At 42.9% G+C, this 14,918-nt stretch overlaps 1 protein-coding gene across 2 annotated transcripts in view; it reads right to left on the bottom strand.

Moving 5' to 3' along the window:
- The window catches only part of STK31 (serine/threonine kinase 31), a 65,624-nt gene extending 51,108 nt beyond the window's left edge, over window positions 1-14,516 (bottom strand). The window contains exons 1-3 of one of the 2 annotated variants that reach the window (XM_070425162.1): window positions 14,435-14,516; window positions 14,294-14,346; window positions 8,379-8,477 (exon numbers count right to left, since the gene is read on the bottom strand). In XM_070425162.1, the coding sequence (XP_070281263.1) occupies window positions 8,379-8,477; window positions 14,294-14,346; window positions 14,435-14,462 (180 nt within the window). In that variant the 5' untranslated portion in view covers window positions 14,463-14,516. The remainder of the gene's footprint in view (window positions 1-8,378; window positions 8,478-14,293; window positions 14,347-14,434) is intronic. The other variant, XM_070425163.1, reaches the window with a different exon arrangement.
- Between the last annotated feature and the right edge of the window lie 402 nt (window positions 14,517-14,918).

The raw sequence follows: 14,918 nt of genomic DNA, 5'->3' as shown, positions 1-14,918 counted from the left end.
AGGAAGTCACTGTTCGATTGCGTCAGGGGACATGCCCAGATTGTAGGCTCGATCTCCACTAAGGGGCATACAGGAGGCAGCCAATCGATGATTCTCATCATTGATATTTTTCCCTGTTTCCCTCTCTCTAAAACCAATAAAAAACATATTTAACAAAGAAACAAAATGTCAGACAGAGAAAGACAGATACCTATAATTTCACTTCTATGTGAAATCTAAAAATCCAAACCAAGCAACCAGGAACAGACTCATAGATACAGAGAACAAACTGATAGTTGCAGGGGTCAGGGAATGGGCAAAAAGGATGAAGGGAACTAAGAGGTACAAACTTCCAGTTATAAAATAAATAAATCATGGGGATGTAATGTACAGCATAGGAAATATAGTCAATAATATCATAACTATATACAGTGACAGATGGTTACTAGACTTAATGGTGATCACTTCAGAAGCAATATAAATGTTAGATGTCTACGTTGTACATCTGAAAATAATATTGATCGTATGTCAACTATAATTTAGTAAAAAACAAACCACAAGCATCAAACACTTGAAATTATGCTGTTTTAATATATGAAGACATAACTGACACAACCAATTGCTCTTTAAACATAAATATTCCAAGCACGTGCCACTTATGTCTAATTCTTAATTATGGTGGGATCCATATGTCGTACCAGCCAAGAATGGTTTTTATACTTTTTATTTTGTATATACTAGAGGCCCAGTGCACGGATTCGTGCACCAGTGGGGTTCCTCAGCCTGGCCTGTGCCCTTTCACAATCCAGGACCCCTCCGGGGATGTTGGATAGCCGGTTTCAGTCCAATCCAGACAGGAGGGAGCCCGATCCCTGCAGGCCCGATCCAGACAGGAGGGAGCCCGATCCCGGCAGGCCCGATCCAGACAGGAGGGAGCCCAATCCTGTGCATCAGTCGTTCAATCACTTAGGCTTTTATATATATAGACTAGAGGCCCGATGCACTAAAATTTGTACAAAAGTAGGCCTTCCTTCCCCCAGCTGCCAGCACTGGCCTCCCTCCAGCACCTGGGACCGGGCTTCGCTCCAGCCCCGGCTTTCATCCGGAAGGACGTCCGGAATGATGTCCAGTCTAATTAGCATATTACCCTTTTATTATTATAGATAAGAAGTTCAGAGCTATTGAGTAGATAAAATTAAATCAAGTAATATCCTTAACACCAAACTTTCATTTATTTTAAATTAATGTTTTAATTATCCTCCTATAAAATAAAAGGGTAATATGCAAATCAACCAAATGGCAGAATAAACCAGTCGCTATGATAAGCACTGATCACCAGGGGCAGACGCTCAATTCAGGAGCTGCCCCCTGGTCAGTGCACTCCCACAGGGGGAGCACCACTCAGCCACAAGCTGGGCTGAGAGCTGGCGAGCACAGCGGCTGGCCTCTGTAGCAGCACTAAGGATTTCTGACTGATGGCTTAGGCCCGCTGTGGGCCATCAGTCGAACATCCACCAAGGGCTCCCGGACTGCAAAAGGGCACAGGCTGGGCTGAGGAACCATGCCCCACCCCCCACCCCGGTGCACAAATGTCATGCACCAGGCCTCTAGTATTTAATAAAAGAACAAAGTTGACTTACATATTTTAAGTCAACTTCTCAACTCAGCACCACTGACATTTGAGACAGGATGATTCTTTACAGGGTGGGGGCAGGGGAGTGTTGGCTGTCCTGTCCATTGCAGGATGTTTAACAACATCCCCCTGGCCTCTACCTACAAGATACTAGTAACACCCCCTCAGTTGTGACAACCTAAAAGGTCTCCAGATACTGCCCAATGTCTCCTGGAAATGAAGAATACAAAATCACTCCAGGTTGAAAACCACTTCAAATTATTCATTCTCAATGGGGAAATTATCTCCAAGGAAGTTAAAACTGGTTCTTGGGGTATGGGGAGGCATCATAGATATTACAATGGTTTGTAGCCCTCCAAAGTTCAACCCTACCTGACAACATAAACAGCTATACAGTATATCTGTGATGTTCAAATGTCTTAGAGGGAAGAGAACCATAAGGAGGGAAAAATGCTTTAGAAGGGCATAATGAAAAAAAGGTTGAGTGACAGAGTAAGATTAATTTTAAGCGTATCGAAGAGACCAAGATGGCGGCGTAGGTAAACACCGGAGACCGCTGCCGCAAACAACCATTTCAAAAATACAACTAAAAGACGGAACGGACATCACCCAGAACCACAGGAAGGCTGGCTGAAGAGAGACTCTACAACTAGAAGGAAAGAGAACAGCAAACCGAGGCTCAGAGGAGGCGCAGTGTGGAAAATACAAAGGTACCGAGGTGCGCGTGAAAGCGGGCTGGTGGCTGAGGGCGCGGTTGTCGTTTTCAGTCGGGAGTGAGTCTCAGACTCTGGGCTCCAGATCCGGGCGAGTCTCTAGGGACCCAAACTCAAACGGGAGAAGCGGGATCCAGCATCAGTTGGAACCTGAGGGCAGCTTTCTCTCCGAGGTTTGCAGCGGCTGCCGGGGTTCTGAGAAGCAGAGCCTCTGGGAACGGGACTGAGCGTGGCCATAACTGCTCCCTCTGCCCGCCCTGTTGAGCCCGCCCCGCCCAAACCCTGCGCACAGCCATCTGCTGATCGCCTCAGGCAAAGGCTGGATTAGCGCCTCCCCAGAAGGCAGACGTTTTCTACACAGCTGATTCCTACAGCCAGTCGGCCTGGTGGTCAAATCCCTCTAGTGTTAACTACAGCAATTAAGGCTTGGCTAGAACAAGACTGCGCACAAAGACCACAAGGGGGTGCACCAAGAAAGCATAAAAGATGCGGAGACAAAAAAACATGACAGAAATGGAGGATATGGAGCTAAGAATCGCAATTTTGAGGGCTTGCTATAAACTTGTGCAGAGCCTCACGAAAACTAATGAGACCCTCGATGCTACGATAAAGAAATTAGAAAGTAAGCATACACGGACTGAAATAAAGAATATTATACCCAATAGCAGACCAGAGGAGCACAAGAATCAAACCAAAGATTTGACAAAAAACACCCAACTGGAAAAGCAAAATGAAAAAAGAATCCGAAAGTGTGAAGATAGTGTAAGGAGCCTCTGGGACAGTTTTAAGCGTACCAACATCAGAATAATAGGGGTGCCAGAAGATGAAAGACAGCAAGATATTGAAAACCTATTTCAAGAAATAATGGCAGAAAACTTCCCCCACCTGGTGAAAGAAATGGACTTACAGGTCCAAGAAGCAAAGAGAACCCCAAACAAAAGGAATCCAAAGAGGACCACACCAAGACACATCATCATTAAAATGCCAAGAGCAAAAGACAAAGAGAGAATCTTAAAAGCAGCAAGAGGCCGAAACCGGTTTGGCTCAGTGGATAGAGCGTCGGCCTGCGGACTGAAGGGTCCCGGGTTCGATTCCGGTCAAGGGCATGTACCTGGGTTGCGGGCACATCCCCAGTGGGAGATGTGCAGGAGGCAGCTGATCGATGTTTCTCTCTCATCGATGTTTCTAACTCTCTATCTCTCTCCCTTCCTCTCTGTAAAAAATCAATAAAATATATTTAAAAAAAAAAAAAAAGCAGCAAGAGAAAGAGACTCAATTACCTACAAGGGAATACCCATACGACTGTCAGCTGATTTCTCAACAGAAACTTTGCAGGCCAGAAGGGAATGGCAAGAAATATTCAAAGTACTGAATACCAAAAACCTACAACCAAGATTACTTTATCCAGCAAAGCTATCATTCAGAATTGAAGGCCAGATAAAGAGCTTCACAGATAAGGAAAAGCTAAAGGACTTCATCACCACTAAACCAGTACTATACGAAATGCTGAAAGGTATCCTTTAAGAAGAGGAAGAAGAAAAAGGTAAAGATACAAATTGTGAACAACAAACATGCATCTATCAACAAGTGAATCTAAGAATCAAGTGAATAAATAATCTGATGTACAGAATGAACTGGTGATTACAATGAATCAGGGACATAGAAGGGGAATGGACTGACTATTCTTGGGGGGGTGGGAAAGGGGAATGGGAGATGCGGGAAGAGAATGGACAAAAATCGTGCACCTATGGATGAGGACAGTGGGTGGGGAGTGACGGCGGAGGGTGGGGCGGGAACTGGGAGAAGGGGAGTTATGGGAAAAAAAGAGGAACAAATGTAATCAGAACAATAAAGATTTAATTTAAAAAAAAATAATTTAAAAAAAAATAATAATAATAATTTTAAGCGTATCACTCTGAACTAGGACAAATTCACAGATTTTTTTTTTATGTGATTTGCATATGAAACCAATAGGGTTTACTTTTTTTTTTTTTTTAAATTAAATCTTTATTGTTCAGATTATTACATTTGTTCCTCTTTTTTCCCCCCATAACTCCCCTCCTTCCAGCTCCCACCCCACCCTCCACCCTCACTCCCCACCCACTGTGTTCATCCATAGGTGCATGATTTTTGTCCAGTCACTTCCCGCATCTCCCACACCCCTTTTTCCCCCAAGAATAGTCAGTCTATTCCCTTTCTATGTCCCTGATTCTATTATAATCACCAGTTCATTCTGTACATCAGGTTATTTATTCACTTGATTCTTAGATTCATTTGTTGATAGATGCATGTTTGTTGTTCATAGTTTGTATCTTTACCTTTTTCTTCTTCTTCCTCTTCTTAAAGGATACCTTTCAGCATTTCATATAATACTGGTTTGGCGGTGATGAACTCCTTTAGCTTTTCCTTATCTGTGAAGCTCTTTATCTGACCTTCAATTCTGAATGATAGCTTTGCTGGATAAAGTAATCTTGGTTGTAGGTTCTTGGTATTCAGCACTTTGAATATTTCTTGCCATTCCCTTCTGGCCTGCAAAGTTTCTGTTGAGAAATCAGCTGACAGTCGTATGGGTATTCCCTTGTAGGTAATTGAGCCTCTTTCTCTTGCTGCTTTTAAGATTTTCTCTTTGTCTTTTGCTCTTGGCATTTTAATGATGATGTGTCTTGGTGTGGTCCTCTTTGGATTCCTTTTGTTTGGGGTTCTCTGCGCTTCTTGGACCTGTAAGTCCATTTCTTTCTCCAGGTGGGGGAAGTTTTCTGCCATTATTTCTTGAAATAGGTTTTCAATATCTTGCTGTCTCTCATCTTCTGGCACTCCAATGACTCTGATATTAGACCGCTTAAAGCTGTCCCAGAGGCTCCTTACACTATCTTCACACTTTCGGATTCTTTTTTCATTTTGCTTTTCCAATTGGGTGTTTTTTGTCGAATCTTTTGTTTGATTATTGTACTCCTCTGGTCTGCTATTGGGTATAATATTCTTTATTTCAGTCCGTGTATGCTTACTTTCTAATTTCTTTATCGTAGCATCGAGGGTCTCATTAGTTTTCGTGAGGCTCTGCACAAGTTTATGGCAAGCCCTCAAAATTGCGATTCTTAGCTCCATATCCTCCATTTCTGTCATGTTTTTTTATCTCCGCATCTTTTATGCTTTCTTGGTGCACCCCCTTGTGGTCTCTGTGCGCAGTCTTGTTCTAGCCAAGCCTTAATTGTTGTAGTTAACACTAGAGGGATTTGACCCCCAGGCCGACTGGCTATAGGAATCAGCTGTATGGAAAACGTCTGCCTTCTGGGGAGGCGCTAATCCAGCCTTTGCCTGAGGCGATCGGCAAATGGCTGTGCGCAGGCTTTGGGCGGGGCGGGCTCAACAGGGCAGGCGGAGGGAGCAGTTATGGCCACGCTCAGTCCCGTTCCCAGAGGCTCTGCTTCTCAGAACCCCGGCAGCCGCTGCAAACCCCGGAGAGAAAGCTGCCCTCAGGTTCCAACTGATGCCGGATAATCCCGCTTCTCCCGTTTGAGTCTGGGTCCCTAGAGACTCGCCCGGATCTGGAGCCCAGAGTCTGAGACTCACTCCCGACAGAAAACGACAACCGCGCCCTCAGCCACCAGCCCGCTTTGCGCGCGCACCTCGGTACCTTTGTATTTTCCACACTGCGCCGCCTCTGAGCCTCGATTTGCTGTTCTCTTTCCTTCTAGTTGTAGAGTCTCTCTTCAGCCAGCCTTCCTGTGGTTCTGGGTGATGTCCGTTCAGTCTTTTAGTTGTATTTTTGAAATGGTTGTTTGCGGCAGAGGTCTCTGGTGTTTACCTACGCCGCCATCTTGGTCTCCACCCAAATTCACAGATTTTAAAGCAAAAGGAATCCACCATGTGAAACTTAAAATTCTTAATTCCACAAGGCAACAAAGTATAAGTCAATTCAGACACATGACTATCTACCAAAGCAAAACTACAAAAAATAGGTGTGTTCAATTAGCACTTGACTGTGGTTCCCTCAACTAACATTCAACTAGAGGGCAAAAGAGGGCACGCATGGCATGGTACCCTCTCCCAACCATCTCACTTCATTTTCCAACAAGCAAACAGGCTTAGTAGCAAAAATAGTTGATAATCTACAGTCCTATTCAATTTCAAACTCTACAAAAGGTCACATTATCTTTAGTTAAGACTTTATAATCTATATATATAAAACCCTAATATGCAAATAGACCGAACGGTGGAACAACCGAAAAACCAATCGCTACGACGTGCACTGACCACCAGGGGGCGCACGCGAAACGTGGCGGGTGTCAACCACGGCAGGATGGTGGAGCAGGTGAGCAGGGGCGCCAGACCAAAGTGTAGTGCCAGTTGCTGTCACTGGGGCGAGCCTCTGGGGGTTACTGAAAATTCTTTGCTCCCCCATGCCATTCATGGTCCTACCTGGCGCTCACACCTGCTGCCAGCACTGGCCCCACTCACACCCGCTGCCAGCGCTGGAGCTGCTGCTCGCACCTGCTGCTGGCACTCAGCACCAGCCCCAATTGCTTAGCACCATCAGCGGGTACGAGCAGCAGCTGCCAGCCCTGATCACCCTTGAGGGCTTCTCCACCTCCCCCTGCTCCTGAGAGGCAATCAGGGCAGCAGCTGCCGGTCGCATCCACTGCTGGCGCCAGCCCCAATTGCAGTCAGCAGGTGCGAATGGGGCCAGTGCCCTCAGCACATGAGAGCAGTGGCGAAGGGAGCTGGGCTGCAGGCAGACAAGGGACTGGGGGCTGCGGCAGGAGGGGCCGGTGGAGGTGAGGAGGATGGGCCGAGACCCACCCCTGTGCCCACTGCAGCCTAGTGGCCCACAATTCCTTTCAAGGTGCACAAATTCGTCCACTGAACCCCTAGTTATACTAATAAAATAAACAATTGGATATAAGGCAGGTGACAGAAATGGTATGTCACTGCAACCCAGTCTAGGTAAAGGTGGGAACACTTTGTATCCAGGAATAGAGCTGGGACCCAACCAAATTTAGGAACCTGAAGTTTTCATCATAAATACAAGTCTATCCCAAACAGATTTATTTGTCTTTAAACATAGTCCCACTGTGCCTGGTTCCAAGCTTCTCTCCAACTCAACTATTCATAGCTCATGACCTGCTTACATAGTGAGACAGAGAGAGCCACTCAATCACTATAAAAAATTTACGAAGCATAATCCATTTATGGATAATCAGGGATGACTGAGTAATCATTTATAAGTCTATTATTGAAGTTTGTTTAAATTTTTTGTTAAGTAGTTGATTTTGCATTCAACAGAAAAGCAGCTGTGTCTTAATTTTTAACACTATCAAACATAGTCAGACTATAAGGATGCTTTAAAAAAAAACTAAAACTTTACAAATTGCATTTCCTTCTCCATTCTGATGCTCAACTCCAAGCTACATTGTTTCCTTCCTTCTAAATTTCTTCTTTTCGCACAGTTTTATATATGCCATTGGGGTTTAATAATTTTAAAATAAAACTATAGAGGCACATTATTAGAAGAAAATCAAAGTATATTGAAAAGGGTAAAGAATAAGATTTCCTTCCCAACACCCTTCAACACGAGCCACTTGAAAGTAATTTTACTTTTACACTAATGCTCCATATACACTAGGATATACATTTATACATTTTTTTACACAAATGGGCTAATTTTACATACGCTATTTTGCATCTAATTCCATATTAAAATACAGACATCTACCTCTCATTTAACTAAGCAAGGCACCCAGCACACAAAATTTAAAGAGGCACTCACTCTGAGGTACCATCTCTGTACTTGCATAAGTGCCTCCTTAAATTTCACACAAGGACTCTATTTTGTTCACCAATGTATACCCAATGGTTAACGCAGTGCCTGGCACATAGCAGATAGTCCATAAGTATTTTGAAAGAAAAAACTTACTATGACTACAGTTTATACATATTCTAAAATTTTGCCTCTTCCTTTCAAATATATCAAAATTTTCAAAAACTATAAAATTTAAGATATAGGAAAGATTAACATGACAGCTGGGGTAATTATATCCAAGAATATGACTCACCTTCTTTAGATCAAGATTCCCAAAAACTGAATTGGCATGAGGACAAACTTCAGACAGTGAGCAACCAATCTTCATAATATCCTCATTTCTACTGATACTCTAGAAAAATAGATATAGTACGATTCAGTAAAATATTATTTGATAGTGTTATCCAATTAAGGGTTCTACTAAGCATAATACTTAAAAGATTTTGGAGCATTGGAAATTAAATCAAATTCTTATGTCAGTATTTTTTCATGATTCAAATGAATTCTTTATAAAAAATGGGACTAGGCTATAGAAAATGTTTACTTCCCAATGAGTTCAAATTACTTGGAATTCAAACCAAGATACCAAATATTATTAATATGAAGAGGTAACTTTAAACAATTGTCTCTGGATTTTACTTTAAATCAAACTTTAATTGCTCAAGGTGGATAGCATATTTTGGTCTAAGGACTTAAGTCTTCTCACATATTTGTTGTGTAAAGGAAACATGCCAATATAATTTCAAAATGTATACATTCCCCTGTACACAAATACTGTAATCTAGTTAGTAAATTCATTTCTTACAGAGTCTTGGGATAACAGTTTGAAATTAGGTATATACTAGGATTGAACAAATAAGTAAATATATTGTAAATGAGAGCAGGAAGAAATTACAAATAAAGAAGGCTAAATAAACCTACAGCATTAGACTAGAACTGGAAGGTATCAGAATGAACTCATAATATACATGTTATTTATGCATGTGTGTGCATTATGTTTGTATATATTGTGCATATATGAAAGAGAGACACACACAGAGATAAACAGAAATATAGATGTGTATATGAGTAAGTGGGTTCTTATACATATAATTACTAAAGGCCCAATGCACGAAAATTCATGCAAGAGTAGGCCTTCCTTCCCCCAGCTGCCAGCACCAGCTTCCCTCTGGCACCCAGGACCCGGGCTGGCTTCCCCCGGGCCGCCTTCCCCCGGGCCGCCTGCAGGCACCAGGGACCCAGGCTGGCTTCCCTCCGCCCTGGCTTTGTCAGGAAGAACATCCAGAAGACATCTGGAAAACGTCTAGTCTAATTAGCACATTACCCTTTTATTATTATAGATATCTTTTCTAGCTCTGTCTGCTGAGAGGGCCTAGAAGCAATGACACTCCAGTAGCAATAAGGACATTTTGATTTCTAAACACCATTCTCCAATAAAAGGAACCAGTGTTCCTTGGAGAGAGGTTGATTCCAGGGCTGGAAAAGGGAAATAAAAGATGATCCTGTATTATCTGGTGGGGCCAGAAAGTAAAGAAATGCTTAAAAAAAAAAAAAAGAATGGGTATATATTTAAAGGATGCAATAGCCAATGAATGTGAAAATCTCCTAATGGCTGAAGCTGCAACAAATTCAATTATAAAATAAATTAAATATAGTATTGGATTATATTCCATGGACTATATAAATACCCACTGTCCATATTAATATAAATCATCAAATAAATGGAGAACAGACAACTCTTCCTTACAGAATTCCAAATAATAAATGTAGGAAGAATGAGGGAAATAGAAAATCATCATTTGGTAAGCACCATACTAATAAAAAATAAAATTTGTGGGTGCAACATTGAAGAGAAACAAGATTAGTCTCAATGTAGCTCCCTCTAAAACATTTATTAACTGCAAAAGGAAAAATAGTAACTTTACAGTGAAAAAACTTAGCAGTTACAACCATAACAAAATGGATCGAAGTGACTATCACCAATAATGAGATATATCAACATCATGAATTCCCAATATGATGCACTGAACAGGACACAACTTCACTTCTGCAATATTACTACCAATTTAAGAGAAGCCATGTGTCTGCTAAATTTTAAATTATTCATATTGTTCATATATTTCTACTGGCTAGCACTGGTTTAGAAAATCTTAAACTAATAAATGTTGTTCCTATATAGTGAGCTTAAACATAATTTATCATTCAACCAGAGACACTGTTGAGAATGACACAGATGCTATTAATACAAAGGGCAGAGAAACCAAGATGGTGGCATACGTAAACACCGGAGTTTGCTGCCTCGCACAACCACTTCAAAAATACAACTAAAAGACGGAACGGACATCACCCAGAACCACAGGAAGGCTGGCTGAGTGGAAATTCTACAACTAGAAGGAAAGAGAAAAGCATACCGAGACTCAGAGGAGGTGTGGTGTGGAAGTAAAATACTAAGGTACAGAGGCGCACGCAGAGCGGGCTGGCGGCTGAGGGCGCGGTTGTCTTTTTCAATCAGGAGGGAGTCTCAGGCTCTGAGCTCCAGTTCCGGGCGAGTCTCTGGGGACCTAGACTCATACGAGAGAAGCGGGACTGTCTGGCATCGGTCGGAACTCAGAACTCGAGGGCAGCTTTCTCTCGGAGGTACTTGCAGCAACTGCTGGGACACTGAGAAGCGAGGCCTCTGAAGGCAGGACTGAGAGCAGCCATAACTGCTCCCTCCGCCCGCCCTGTTGATCCCCTGGGACCCGCCCCGCCCAAGCTCAGGCAGAGGCTAGATTAGCACCTCCCTAGAGCTCCAGGACAGAAGTTCTCCCACTGCAGACACAGCTGATTCTCACAGCCAATTGGCCTGGAGGTCAATCCCTCCAAATGTTACTTACAACAATCAAGGCTTAACTACAACAAGACTGTGCACAAAGACCACAAGGGGGAGCACCAAGAGTGTTCTCCTCAGGTAATTGGGGAGGCTGAACCACTGGGCTCTAGAGGACACTTAGCACAGAAAACCACTTTATCAACACAAGGAAGCATAAAAAATGCGGAGACAAAGAAACAGGACACAAATGACAGAAATGGAGGAAAGCAAACTGCTGGATATAGAGTTCAAAACCACACTTTTAAGGTTTTTCAAGAACTGTCTAGAAGCCGCCGATAAATTTAGTAAGACCCTCGAAAAGACTGGTGAGACCGCCGATAAATGTAGTGAGATCCTCAAGAAATCTAGTGAGACCCTCGATGTTGTGATAAAGGACCAACTAGAAATTAAGCATACACTGACTGAAATAAAGAATATTACACAGACTCCCAACAGCAGACCAGAGGAGTGCAAGAATCAAGTCAAAGATTTGAAATACGAAGAAGCAAAAAACACCCAACTGGAAAAGCAAAATGAAAAAAGAATCCAAAAATAAGAAGATAGTGTAAGGAGCCTCTGGGACAACTTCAAGGGTACCAACATCCGAATTATAGGGGTGCCAGAAGAAGAGAGAGAGCAAGATATTAAAAACCTATTTGAAGAAATAATGACAGAAAACTTCCCCTACCTGGTGAAAGAAATAGACTTACAAGTCCAGGATGCACAGAGAACCCCAAACAAAAGGAATCCAAAGAGGACCACACCAAGACACATCATAATTAAAATGCCAAGAGCAAAAGACAAAGAGAGACTCTTAAAAGCAGCAAGAGAAAGAAAGTCAATTACCTACAAGGGAGTACCCATACGACTGTCAGCTGATTTCTCAACAGAAACTTTGCAGGCCAGAAGGGAGTGGCAAGAAATATTCAAAGTAATGAATGCCAAGAACCTACAACCAAGATTACTTTATCCAGCAAAGCTATCATTCAGAATTGAAGGTCAGGTAAAGAGCTTCACAGATAAGAAAAAGCTAAAGGAGTTCATCACCACCAAACCAGTATTATATGAAATGCTGAAAGGTATCCTTTAAGAAGAGGAAGAAGAAGAAAAAGGTAAAGATACAAATTATGAACAACAAATACACATCTATCAACAAGTGAATCTAAAAATCAAGTGAATAAATAATCTGATGAAAAAAAAATACAAAGGGCATAGAACCGGAACATGTGGACACTTAAGAAAATGCAGAGACAAATCTACCACAAGTTTTCTATGAATAGCACCCTTCTCCAATATGTTTTCTATACAGACTTAAAAACTCTGGGTTAATCAGATTTTTCTATAACTTTTCTTCTCATAAATTCTATTTCCCACATTACCAATTCACTCCACTCACACAAAAAAGGACTTCTCATGCTATAGGAAGTACAGATAAATGTCGTTCCCTTCCCTTCATGTGTAGTTCACAAAATTAAAAGTGAGTACTTAGTTCATTAGAGGGATTCACCATCTTAAATTCAGGAACACGTGCACTTTGGTGCCTGGCTTTTTATTTAAACCTGAATAAATGTATCTGACTTGAAGCCTTACTAGTACTTCATTACTGCTTCCAATTTTGCAATGAGAAAGATATTGTAACTCAAATTCAAAATTAAGACATTAGAAAAAAAATGACAGATTATCTTTCAAGAAACAATCTTATAAAATATCGCTAGATGGAGCTGTAACTTCACAAATAAAAATTCCTCCGCATCTCCAGTAACTTATGCAGCCTAGATCACTGCTGTTAAATTCAATGTAATTCTGAACCATGATTACACTCATTTGCTTATACTTAGTACTAGAGGCCCGGTGCACAAAAATTTGTGCACTCGGGGGGGAAAGGGGGGTCCCTCAGCCCGGCCTGTGCCCTCTCGCAGTCTGGGACCCCTCAGGAGATAACGACCTGCTGGTTTAGGCCTGCTCCGGGTGGCAGAGGGCAGGCCCAATCCCTAGGTGCAACCCCTGGTCGGGCTCAGAGCAGGGCCGATTGGGGAGTTGGGGAGCCGCCCCCTGTCATGCAGAGCAGGGTGGATTGGGAGGTTGTGATGCCACCCTCAGTCATGCTCAGGGTAGGGCTGATTGCGGGGTTGGGGCACCGCCCCCTATCACACTCAAGGCAGGGTCGATGGGGAGGTTGCGGCACCACCCCCTGTGATGCACAGAGCAGGGCCAATCAGGGGGTTGGGGAGCTGCCCCCTGTCACTCACAGAGCAGGGCCAATCAGGGGGTTGGGATGCCACACCCTGTCACACACAGGGCAGGGCCGATGGGGAGGTTATGGCTCTACCCCGTCACACACAGAGCAGGGCCCATGGGGGGGGGGGGGGTGTGGCCCCGCCCCCTGTCACACACAGAGTCGCAGGGCGATCAGGGGGTTTGGGCGCTGCCCCGTCACGCTGATTCGGTGCCAGGAGGCCTCGAGGCTCCGCTGATCCCGGTGCTGGGAGGCATATTACCCTTTTACTATATAGGATAGAGGCCTGGGGACCGGCTGATTTGCCCTGAAGGGTGTCCTGGATCAGGGTGGGGGTCCCCACTGGGGTGCCTGGCCAGCCTGGGTGAGGGGCTGATGGCTGTTTGCAGCTGGTCACACACCCTTCAGGGTGGGGGTCCCCACTGGGGTGCCTAGCCAGTCTGGGTGAGGGGCTGAGGGCTGCTTTCAGGCTGGCGGTTTTGACTGAAGCTCCCAACCACTCCTTTTTTTCTTTTTTTTTTTTTTTCTTCTGGGCCAGCTTTAGCTCTGGCTCTAGCTCTGAGGCTTCCGCTGCTGGTTTGTTTGCCATTCTATAATCGAAACAATGTATAACTTCAGCTCTGAGATCCCAGCTGGCTATATTTGTTACAAAGTTTCAAACTGCCAGCTCAGAGGCCTGCAAGCAGGCGGGGAACGTTGGAGTCTGCAGTCACTGGAGTAAGCAAGCCTCATGTTCGCTTCCAGCTGCCTGGCTGCCGGCCGCCATCTTGGCTGACAGTTAATTTGCATAAGGATATGCTGATTAGCCAATGGGAAGGGTAGCGGTCGTACGCCAATTACCATGTTTCTCTTTTATTAGTGTAGATATTATGAACATTCAACTCAGAACTCAGGTATTAAGCTCCATCTGTAGCCATTTGTCTTCTAATAATGCCCTGTGTTAAATGATTGTCAATAAAAATTAGAAACTGAGAATGACAATGATATATATATTGTGGGATTTTTATTTTTGTTTTTGTTGGGGAGGACCTGTGTTAGTGGAGGAAGGATGGGAAAGAAAATCAACCAGGCTGCTATTTACCTGGGCCCAAAATGTTACTGCATCTTCCACATGACTTCCAACCACATCTTCAACTAAAACCAAATCACAATGCGAAGAAAATTAGAAATTAATCAAGATCATCTAACTTTTACATCCAAAAATAATTTTTAGTGTCAGTACCTTTATTGTAATGTATATCTTCATCCATTTGGACAATTCCTGAAAAACTAAAACAATGCAATATCTTGAATTAGGTTCTAAGAATCTGTCCATTAGCAGTGAAAAAAAAAAGACTAAACCTAATGTTCAAATTCCGACAAATGTTTTGCACTAAATAAAGTTATCAAAATTCAACTCTATATTTAAAAGACCTCAAAAATATTTGTTCAATAATTATTTGTTTTTAGTATACTGTATTTTCCAAGGACACCATATACAAACGCCATCTTTGAAATTCTCTCTTTAGCCAAACTTTTACAAATTTACACCAAAGTGGACAATTTGTACACATTGTGATCAGTTACATAAATCAATACTTCATAGCAATGTGCATATTCTTTTAAACTAATTGATGTCCTCCCAAAACAAGAGCAGGCCTTCTGTAATTTAAACAAGAAGAAACACTACAAATATATAGAGAACAAATGCCTCAGACTGGTAATCA

The sequence above is a fragment of the Myotis yumanensis genome, unplaced genomic scaffold, assembly GCF_028538775.1.
Source record: "Myotis yumanensis isolate MYYU_CA2020_CCGP unplaced genomic scaffold, mMyoYum1.0.hap1 SCAF_9, whole genome shotgun sequence".
NCBI lineage: Eukaryota > Metazoa > Chordata > Mammalia > Chiroptera > Vespertilionidae > Myotis > Myotis yumanensis.
This window is presented reverse-complemented; position numbering and strand designations above follow the sequence as displayed.